Source organism: Odocoileus virginianus, chromosome 10 (genome assembly GCF_023699985.2).
Source record: "Odocoileus virginianus isolate 20LAN1187 ecotype Illinois chromosome 10, Ovbor_1.2, whole genome shotgun sequence".
Taxonomy (NCBI): domain Eukaryota; kingdom Metazoa; phylum Chordata; class Mammalia; order Artiodactyla; family Cervidae; genus Odocoileus; species Odocoileus virginianus.
The window spans coordinates 53,289,945-53,301,213 of NC_069683.1; the positions used below are offsets into that span (position 1 = coordinate 53,289,945).

The window sequence follows — 11,269 nt, forward strand, 5'->3', positions numbered from 1 at the left end:
TTTCAAGAAAGGAGTGATTACAGCCATTAAAAAGAATGCATTTGAATCAGTTCTAATAAGGTGGATGAAACTGGAGCCTATTATACAGAGTGAAGTAAATCAGAAAGGAAAACACCAATACAGTATATTAATGAATATATATGGAATTTAGAAAGATGGTAACAATGACCCTATATGCGAGACAGCAAAAGAGACACAGATGTAAAGAACAGTCTTTTGGACTCTGGGAAAAGGCAAGGGTGGGATGACTTGAGAGAACAGCATTGAAACAAGTGTATTATCATATATGAAACAGATCGCCAGCCCAGTTGAGGGGTGGGGCTTCAAAACATGTACAATCTCTCTTAGTCTCATTTTCAGGACAAGTATCCCTATTTATGATAAGTTGCTGCTTGAAATACTGAAACTGGACCACCAGTAATGGTCTCCCTCTGTAAAGTTTCCTCTTTCAGATCTGTCCACTGATTAAGTCAGCTGACCCAGGGTATCAATTTCACCAAGCGACTCCTTCCCTCCATGCATGAGACAACGTCCTTGGTCTGATACATGAGACAAGGTGCTGGGCTGGTGCACTGGAATGACTGTGAGGGATGGGATGGGGAGGGAGGTTCAGGATGGGGAACATATGTACACTCATGGCTGATTCATGTCAATGTATGGCAAAAAGCACCACAATACTGTCAAGTAATTAGCCTCCAATTAAATAAGTTAATTTAAAATTTAAAAAAAAAGAAAGGAGTGGCTAAACTTGTCAGAAGGGAGAACAAAGAGTTCTGTACTCCCTACAGTGTCTAGCAGATCATGATATGAAGAAATTCAATATATATTTTGATTTGCAATTATTGAAAAATAACATATAAACTTACAAAATTTTACTGAAATGATAACTATAAATTAAAAGGCAAATATACTCCTGCAATAGCCTATTTCCAGTTGTTAAGATAATTATTCTCATGTGAATGGTACCAAAGATATCAAGTTTGATTAAAAAATAAGCCTGATTTAGACTTTCACGAACTTCTTCCCTAGGAGGTGTCTGTTCTGACCGGTAAGTAACACTATGACTGAAAGTCGTTCCCCAGTCTTACACACATCCCCAATGAAATGATCAAATTTAACCTGCACAGGGAAGAACCACATACTGAGCAATGGTGAACCTATTAAGATAAAACAAGTATTGGAACTTCCCAGGCCGTCCTGTGGTTAAGCCTCTGCACTTCCTATGCAGGAGGCATGGCTTCATCCCTGGTCAGGGAACTAAGATCCCATATGGCACAGTAAAAAGAAAAAAAAAAAAGGTATAACAAATATAATATGAAATCAAAATCTACTCTGAAACAATGCGAGCCTTATCTTTTACATTAATAAAAAATATTTAAGAAAAAATAACTCAAGAACATTTCTTAATGTTGCTAGCTTCTGCCCAAGCTAGCAGTCATTTTCACAGTTAAACATTAAAGAACTCTGTAAGGCAACAGAACAACTCAAAATCCAGCTGATTTGTCATACCAACTCAAATGCAGTCTTCCTGTTGCATTTAGTTTTTAAAATCCTATTTCTAATTTTTACTGACCTCCAACCTATCCTGTGCCATTAACATATCTGCCTATGAGCCAAATAAGTTTTCCACTGTAAATATACTTAGTAAATACTACATTACTGTTTTCAATCCTTTCAATCCTTTCTTGTATGAATATTTATCTTAAATGGTACATATGCCTTAAGGTAGTAATTGATGAAATGAGATTTTAACATTTAGAAGGCAGCAGGGCAAACATGCTGTCCACCTGAGGAATACCAATTCCCTGTGGTACTGTCTAAATATATATCCAAATTTGTGATTACAATATAGGCAAAATACACACATAATAGAATTATCCATATGATTGAACAGGGAATGTTGTGATTTTTTAAAATCTTATCAATTTAGTTATTATATAAATTATATATAACATATTAAAAGTTTTCATTAAAGTCATAGTACCTTCCAACAAAGTAAAGATTTTTTTTAAAAACACTTTTTGTTTTGTATTGGAGTATAGCTGATTAATAATGTGAGTTGCAGGTGAACAGTGAAGGAGCTGAGCCACAGATACACATGTATCCATTCTCCCCAAACTCTCCTCAAAGGGAGGATTTTTTTGCTAGAAAAATATTAGAGATTTCCTAGTCCAAATTCAATTCTCGAATTATAACAGGACTGAAATGACTCACTAAGGCTGACTTGTTTAACCAATCTCTTTACTTTTGGACCACTAATCTTTATCCCACACCATATAGTTTGCTAAGGCTTCTAAATATACTTCATTAACTGCACCATTGATACTGTTAATGTGTAAAAAAGTCAATTCATATAAAGTTCTAGTTAGAAATTTCTAGTTTTTATTTTACCACAACATAATAATTTGAAGCCAAATTTTTATTGTGCTCAGTCGTGTCCAACTCTTTGTGACTCCATGAACTATAGCCCACCAGGCTCCTCTGTCCATCGGATTTTCCAGACAAGAATACTGGAGTGGGTTGCCATTTCCTTCTCCAACATATGATAATAAAAACAACATGATAATAAAACAAATTTTTATTAACATTGTGTAATAATATTAGTGAAAATAATCAAATGGTAATATTAAATAGCAATAGCACAGTTTACATATTGAGAAACTGGACAGATTACTTTTGGGTTTTAATTTCTTTTCAATGCTAACCATGAAAGACAACCTTAAATCTCTATCTACTATTTAAACAAAATATTCTAAAAGAAAAAGTACAATATTGTTAAATATTATCAAATTAATCCACTGAGTCTTCTTTTAGAAATTTAAGAAAGGCTAGGATGTTTAAGAAAAAATTTAAAGTTTACACTTTTACAAAATATGCCAAATATTAGACTTCAAAAGAAAGGCTACATACTTCATATTAATGTCCATCTTAATGCTTTTAAATCTAGAAAAGAAATTTAGGAAGTTTCCCCTTCTACATTTAAGGGATACTTTTTTTTTTTAACAACTAGAGCACATTGAGCACAAATGTCATTCTTTCATTAAAACAATAATGAGCTTAAATTCTCAGCTTATTTTAAGTACACAATTTTATCTGTGTAGTGTGTTTGCAATCACTGTAAGCCTCTGTCTCAGGAGCTCTCTTTTCTGTATTAGAAAGTTTTCAATAGTATTGGCTTCTTTGAAGAGTCCATCTATCTCATCAATATAAGATGCATCTACTGCTGCTCTCTCACTAAGGGAAAAAAAGGTTTTATGTTAAACCAAATAGTCATAATACCTAAACACACCATCAAAGTGATGTACTTTATTATGTTGTATTTGTTAGCTATTTCATTTAAATGGCTTTGTACAGTAGTCGGCTTCATTAATTTACCAACACTGCTCAATATGTTAAATTAGTTCCACAAATATTTTTGACTATTCAAAGTCCCTTGACACAGCAGAATGTGTATCTTATACATTATAATTCTAATATTAAACTACATACATTATTTTAACAGCCACACAAACCATTCATTTTAAATACAGTGACTGCCCAGTAGTTCTCCAAAAAACACCTTATAAAACATGATAGTTTCAGGTCAACAGAATTCTTAAATTCAGCCTTCAAATATATATTGATAATGTTTAATATTTCATAAATATAAATATTTGCTTTATCTTCAGTATCACTCTATTATTATGGTTAACTTCACCAAATGGTATTTTTCTGAAATTTTTTTCATAAAATTTTAAGTGTTTTATCATCTAATTAGAAAACAAAATATATCCAGTCTCATTTCAGCTCTGAGTATCAAAACAAAGGATATTTAGTGGAAAAGTTAGTCTTTGAAAATAACCAGCTAATCTAAGAAACAGGTAGAATAAAAAATCTAAAAGTAATAATTACCAGATAGGTTTTTTAGACCCTGAGCTAAACTTCCCATCATGGAGCTTTCAGAAGGAAACTTCTATACCTAAAATAAAGACTCAAAAGAATATACCATAAGTACTTGCCTTAAGATCTTTGCATATGTTGACAGCATTAGATTAATTTCCTTGCTCATATCTGTTTAAGAAAATCACAAAGTTATTAACTATAATAAAGCTTCCATATTACAAAATCAACATATAGAAATATAAGCACTTTACACATCACCATTCAAGTCTTTCTCCAGGGCTTCATCTTTATAAAATAGTCCAGAGCTTTCAGACAAAGAAGAATCTGATTTTCCAAGAGAGGACAGCTGTGGACTATCTGGCATTTGAGGCTAATAGAAGTAAAGGAAATAGGCAAACAGTTAATAATATCCTTAAGATATATACATTTTGTAAAAAAAAAAAAAAAGAAAAAAAGAGCAAATAAAACTTCTTTCAGAAAAAAGCAAGCATGCTGGAAATTTAGGCCCAATAATCACTTGTTCATTTTATTGTAAGTTTACATTAGACTTTGAAAATGCTATTAATTCCCTGATGAAAAAGTCTCCTGTATCTTGAGCCAGCAGATGCTGCCATAGCAAACGAGCAAAACTTTCATTTGGGTAACAGCCATACGCTTGCAAATTTTTGCAAGCTAACATAATCTTTAAGGGAACAAATAATGTCTCAAATGTAAACAGATCAATTGGTAGGGGCAGCAGTGAAAAATGGCAGGATACAGTACTCTTTTTCAAAAAATATCAGTAGGTACAGTACCTAAGTATCCTATTTATTAATATATATCAAAATGATTATTTAAAGTCCTACATATCAAAAGGCATGAACCCACTTCTGTCTCTAGATCACAAATTACCATAAAGAAACTTCCCACTAGTTTCCTGGAAGCCTATACTTAGTGAAAAGGCTGCTGGAATCAACATAGTTCCTGCTGGGACAACACCAGCTCTGGGAATATGAAGGCATTAAATTCCATTTATCAACAGAATTATCTTAAATGAAGAAATTTGAGAAGTATATAAAAGAGGAAAGCTCCACAAGCATAAAGATTACCTCTAACTCTCTTGGTCTCTTGCAATTTCTAGTATCAGGTTTTACAAGGTGACTTGCCATCATATTCTGGAGGCAGGAACTGCAAAGTTTAGAGCAATGCCAATTTTAGGTGCAAACTCCACAATACAGCTCTCTTGAATCCTTCCCTGTCTTTCCACTCCTCCTGTCACTGTTAGTTTAGGCTCTCATTATTCATCACTTACCTAAACTACTCAAATTATCCCTCCTCTGTTCCATCCTACCAAATGCTGTTTGGGCAATCTTTCAAAACTCTGATTACTGCATTCCTACACTCAAAAGAACCTTTCCTTGATCACTCACTGTTCCAGAAAAAGTTCAAATTGTGTGGTAGAGTACCTGGGGCCAGCCTACCAGTCCAGTGATTTCCTTCTACTCCCTCTACAATCAAACTAGTCTCTTTTGGCACTTCCTACTTTGTTTTAGGACTCATTAAAGATTTTTCTGCCTTCACAAAATCTTAATGTTGAAACAAATCTTGCTGATTGGATGTTTAGTCACTAATTCATGTCTGAGACTGTAGCCAGCCAGGCTCCTCTGTCCATGGGATTTCCAGGGAAGAATACTGGAGTGGGTTGCCACTGCCTTCTTCAGGGGATCTTCTGGACCCACAGTTTGATCTTTGACCCACAGATCAAACTTGCACCTCCTTCATTGGCAGGCAGATTCTTTACCACTGAGCCACCAGGGAAGCCCAAAAAATCCTATAGTTCATCTAATTCAATCTCAGTTTTACAGATGTGAAAAAGCAGAGGCAGAGATAGCTGACCAAATGCAAACATGTAAAACTAGGCCAGACTAGAAGAACCAAGATCTTTTCTAGTCTAAAATAGACTTCTCTTTCTACCGTCCTATCTTACCTTCATATAGCATTAAATTTTAGTTTTAAATTGCTTTCCCAAAAATTCTGAAGATAACTATCCTATGAGCCTGAAAGATTAAAGTTGGAAAATGTTGAAACCTAGAATGATATAATCTCTTCATCTTAATAGATGACAATTCCTCTCAACACTCAAGTTATCAATTTGCTTGCTTTTTGAGAAACTATGTGGACCTGCAATATTGTAATGAATCTTGTTTGCTTAGTCATATTTAAGAATCATATATATGACAGAAAAACAGCAGCAACAAACAATAAAGATGTCTGTTTGGCAAACTCCAAACTGTGCTTCTACATTGCTGTCAGTATCTTTCTAATATGAAAACTTAAGCGCTATAACATTAATTTGTTAAAAAAAAATACAACACATGCACAGTAGTGCTTGCTTTGCCTTGGGAAGTCTGAGACTGTTTCAGGGAAGCCAACATGAGATTTGTTCTCGTCTCCCTTCCTCTTTATCTTCCCTTTTCCTTTTACACCTCTTCTCGCCTCATTCAAAGAATATGCATGTATATCAAATCAAAACGCTTTTAATTAGGTGATTCTGCTTCTGTAAAAAACAGATGACTTTTTCTGTCACAGTTTTGGGCTTCCCTGGTGGTTCAGAAGATAAAGAATTTGCCTGCGATGCAGGAAACCTATGTTCCATCCCTGGGTCAAGAAGATAAGCTGGAGGAGGAAATGGCAACCGACTCCAGCATTCTTGCCTGGAGAATCCCATGGAGAGAGGAGACTGGGGGGCCAAAGTCCATGAGGTCGAAAAGAGTCCAACGCGTCTGAGAGACTAACACTTTCACCACTTTCACTTTAAGGCCTCAGCTGAATCTCCTCAAGAGACTGGGCCTCCGCCTTCAATAAATAACCTTTACAGCCCCGAACCCTGGCTGTGCAGCCTGATGAGTTGGTGCCATCGTCATTACCAAGTACTACCTCTCGGCCTCAAGCAATCTTTTTCTCCTCACCCTCTCTTTCTTCCCACCGGGGCCCTCAGGCCACCACACCTACCTTGCTTCTCACCTCCCACCCCACCTCCCCTTTCCTCCCCACTAGCGTTTCAGCCCCACTAGAGACTCTGTGAGGTAAGCATCCCCCTCTCACTGCCTCGCTTCACACGCAATCACACCCTTTGGGGCGTTCATCCTCCGCTGCCCTACTCCAACATCAGTCGGGCGGCCATACCTTCCTCCTAGGCCGAAGCGCTGGAATGAGGAGGCTGCAGCGTTGGCCTTCCCGGCAGGCAGCGCGCAGATCACGTGACACGCCGACGCCGCCTCCACCGAGAGGGGGTTTCTCCCGGCAGGCCTCTCGGCTTGGAGTCTCCGTGAAGCGAAACTGTCGCTTCCCAGTGCTTGTCTAGAGAAGGGGGAGATCTGAGGATGGTTCCTCAAAAAGGAAGACCAAGGAAGAACTGTCAGAGGAAGGCAGTGTGTCCCAGCCTCTTGAAACCTCAGACAGGGAACACACAACAGTGGCACACCACCACCACTTTCCGAGTAAAAGTAACATCCTGTTGCAGATGGTCTGTTTGCAAGAACGGTATAAACCTGAGTTTCCGTGGCTCAGCACGCCGAGATTTCTGTATCCAGAAATCCGTTCTTTCACCTCCTTTTCTTTGGTGCAAGCAAACTTTGGGAATTATAGTTTTTTAGAAAATTCCATTCTTGATGTTCAGTTTAGTCAACTTAATTGGCAGCTTCCAAAAAAATATTTTGTAACGCTTGTGGCTCACGTGTTTGAAATTTACTCTCATTGGGAGCCTTAATGTGGTGACTTGGACCTGCAACTTAAAAGATAGACATTCTACACTTAATGTTCAGTTGTGAAAGAAAATAAAAAGCGTATCACCTCATAAAACAAAGGTCAGTAACACTTCCTGTAACAATCCAGGTAACTTCCAGGTCAACAATCTTGCACCTTAGCAAATTATACCTGACATATATATATATTATTAATGATCCCCCCCTTTGGTTTTTTTAATGTTAGCTCTTATTAAGAATTGTAAGTATTGTGTGTATATAGTTATCGTTTGTGAAAAAGCCGATTGTTTCAACTCCTAGGCAAAAGGGACTCAGGTTAACTTGAGTTGCTATTATTGTGAAATGTAAGTCATTCAGTAAAACTGGGCCACATGATTATGTGCAGCTGAATGGCAATCCACTGGAGTACTCTTGCCTGGAAAATCCTATGGACAGAGGAGACTGGAGGGCTACAGTCGGTGGAATTGAAAAAGAGTCGGTGTAACTGAACACAATTGATGGTCTATTAAAGAGTCTGATCACCATCGGAGGCCTGGTAGCAATGTATATAGAAACATTCCATATCTGTGATAAAAATGAAGGGAAACATTGTCATTCTGATCCCATGTCCTAAATTTTTTGGTGTTCAAGTGTCCTCTCAAGAAATAAAAATACAAAAATTAAAAAATTTTTTTAATACCCTCACTTGGTAAAATATAAAGTTATCCAATCAATGTTTATCTTTTCATTATTATCATTCCTGTTGTTATTATTCTTAATGGTCCATTAAATCCAAAAGTCTGAGAAATACTGATCTAATTCCTCTCCCAGCCTTCACATTGTATGATAGCCAAACAGGTAGTTATGTACTTATTAAAATATTTCCATTTCTCCAAGGAAGACATACAGATGGCTAACAAACACATGAAAAGATGCTCAACATCACTCATTATCAGAGAAATGCAAATCAAAACCACAATGAGGTACCATTACACGCCAGTCAGGATGGCTGCTATCCAAAAGTCTACAAGCAATAAATGCTGGAGAGGGTGTGGAGAAAAGGGAACCCTCTTACACTGTTGGTGGGAATGCAAATTAGTACAGCCACTATGGAAAACAGTGTGGAGATTTCTTAAAAAGCTGGAAATAGAACTGCCATATGACCCAGCAATCCCACTTCTGGGCATACACACCAAGGAAACCAGATCTGAAAGAGCCACATGCACCCCAATGTTCATCGCAGCACTGTTTATAATAGCCAGGACATGGAAGCAACCCAGATGCCCATCAGCAGACGAATGGATGAGGAAGCTGTGGTACATATACACCATGGAATACTACTCAGCCATTAAAAAGAATTCATTTGAATCAGTTCTAATGAGATGGATGAAACTGGAGCCCATTATACAGAGCGAAGTAAGCCAGAAAGATAAAGACCATTACAGTATACTAACACATATATATGGACTTTAGAAAGATGGTAATGATAACCCTATATGCAAAACAGAAAAAGAGACTCAGATGTATGGAACAGACTTGTGGACTCTGGGAGAAGGAGAGGGTGGGATGTTTCAGGAGAACAGCATTGAAACATGTATATTATCTAGGGTGAAACAGATAACCAGCTCAGGTTGGGTACATGAGACAAGTGCTCGGGCCTGGTGCACTGGGAAGACCCAGAGGGATCGGGTGGAGAGGGAGGTGGGAGGGGGGACTGGGATGGGGAATACATGTAAATCCATGGCTAATTCATATCAATGTATAACAAAAACTACTGTAATGATGTAAAGTAATTAGCCTCCAACTAATAAAAATTAAAAAAAATTAAAAAAAAAAAAAGAAAATAGCAAAGAAAAATTAAAAAGAAAAAAAAAAAAGATAAAAAAAAAAAAAAATTTCCAGGAAAACTTTGTGCTTTTGTTCAGTCACTCAGTTGTGACCAACTCTTTGTGACCCCATGGACTGCAGCACATTGGGATGAGAAAAATGATTCCACCTAATACATAAATGCTTACATCGGATTAAGAGGATACCATGGACATTTTCTTTTTTCCATTTTATAAAATACATAAGTGAGAGTAAATGTGAGGGTGCAGAGGGTTATAATTGTCCAGCACTTTAAAATATTCAAAGAGCTATCATCCTCTCATTTAATTTTCACAAACAACCCTATGCAGTAGGTAGGACATAGACACATTGGGTTGCTCTATGTAAAAGAAAAAAATGTTTGTCCCAAAAGTAAGAAATGGGTAAATTATGCATTATGCATTTTTACAACTGGAGAGAAATAATTGGCAATGGGCCATTTAAAATTAACTTGCTTGGTGTTCTGCTTATTTAAATCACAGTTTGACTCTACTTAATGCTTTTGTGCTAATTGACCCAACGGAACAACACAGAGGCTGAAACTTGTCATCAGTTTTAGTAATACACTTTAAGTTTTAAAGATTATTTATGTATTTATGGCTGTGCTGAGTCTTCATTGCTGCGTGCAGGCTTTCTCTAGCTGTAGCAACTGCGGGTTCCTCTGTAGTTGCAGTGCACGGGCTTCTCGTTGCAGTGGCTTTTCTCATTGCCAGCACAGGTGCCTGTCCTCAGTAGCTGTGTGCACAGGCTTCGTTACCTCAGGGCATGTGGAATCCTCCTAGACCAGGGATTAAACCCATGTTCCTGCAAGGGCAGGCAGATTCCTAACCACGGAACCACCAGCGAAGTCCCATCATGCACTTTTTTTATTATTTATTTTTAATTGGAGAATAACTGCTTTACAATATTGTGTTGGTTTCTTAAGTGTGCTTTTTTCCCCTTCAGATAACCACTGTACCAAGCACCCTCAACCATCCTATCTTAGACTTCCTTTGTAATCACTGCTATGGACATAATGTTTCTTTGACGTTATGAAATGAAAACCCTCTCTTGTTAACAATTAAAAAAACACACAAGCAACAACAACAAAAACACCTCAATTAGCTGTTTTTATAAACATTTTGTTTCCTAATTCTAGAACCCTTATTTCCATACAGTCTCTGAACTGGCAAAAGAAAAAAAAAAGTGAAAACAAACAAACAAACAAAAAATCACTGTGCTAATTCCCTTGCTAGCAAGGTAATACAATTTAGCAGATGTTCAAGAGAAAATTATCTAAGAAACTTTGCTTCCGTTAGTTATTTCCAAGGCTGTGATAGTAACACTCTGCTCTTTACCAGTTTCATTTTAGGTGGGGCGATTACATTACAGGACTTACCCTAGTAGGGCTGATTATTCAGCACTGTTCAGTTGCTAATTCGTGTTCCGCTTCTGCCATCCCATGGTATTCAGCATAGTTAGATGAGAAAATGTGCTGAAGCCTGAATAGAAAGTCTCAAAAGAGAAAAATTAATGTGAGAAAAATGCTTCTGATTTGACCAAGCAGGTGCTTTTTTTTTTTTTTTTAAGTGTTTGAGTGTACTTTGGAAAGAGGTACAAAATTTGAAGGGCCAGAACTGCAACAGAAGAAGTGATTTCATTAACGTGATTTCATATCCTTATTCTCTGACACTTCGTTTCAGGTTTCACTGCCTTAGGAAAGAGCCCACATTTGAAGGCGGGTCCTAGGAGTGCCAGAACATTAGTCTCCTCCCTCCACCTTCTTCCTCCTTTCTCCCGAGCCCTAGGCCCCCTCCTTC

The 11,269-nt window shown here is 37.2% G+C and overlaps 1 protein-coding gene across 2 annotated transcripts; it reads right to left on the reverse strand.

The window, feature by feature from the left end:
* Positions 1-2,359: 2,359 nt before the first annotated feature.
* Positions 2,360-11,159, reverse strand: TEX12 (testis expressed 12). Of its 2 annotated transcripts, XM_020882281.2 has the most exons (6): positions 10,849-11,159; positions 7,048-7,651; positions 4,971-5,049; positions 4,141-4,252; positions 3,999-4,050; positions 2,360-3,234 (listed from the first exon to the last, which is right to left on the reverse strand). In XM_020882281.2, exons 3-6 carry the CDS (start codon positions 5,031-5,033, stop codon positions 3,090-3,092), a joined length of 372 nt encoding a protein of 123 aa, XP_020737940.1. In that variant the 5' UTR covers positions 5,034-5,049; positions 7,048-7,651; positions 10,849-11,159; the 3' UTR covers positions 2,360-3,089. The 2 variants fall into 2 exon arrangements, with proteins under 2 accessions (XP_020737940.1, XP_020737935.2); XM_020882276.2 differs by lacking the exons at positions 7,048-7,651; positions 10,849-11,159 and adding an exon at positions 6,967-7,018.
* Positions 11,160-11,269: the final 110 nt, after the last annotated feature.

Bases quoted from the DNA above. Each gene is read 5' to 3' on its own strand.
- TEX12 (XM_020882276.2), bottom strand. From the start codon at position 7,007: ATGAACGCCCCAAAGGGTGTGATTGCGTGTGAAGCGAGGCA. The intron at 4,253-4,970 runs GTAATCTTTATG...TACTTCTATTAG, and splicing joins AGAGACCAAGAGAGTTAGAG to CCTCAAATGCCAGATAGTCC. The intron at 3,235-3,998 runs GCAAGTACTTAT...TTTTTCCCTTAG, and splicing joins ACATATGCAAAGATCTTAAG to TGAGAGAGCAGCAGTAGATG.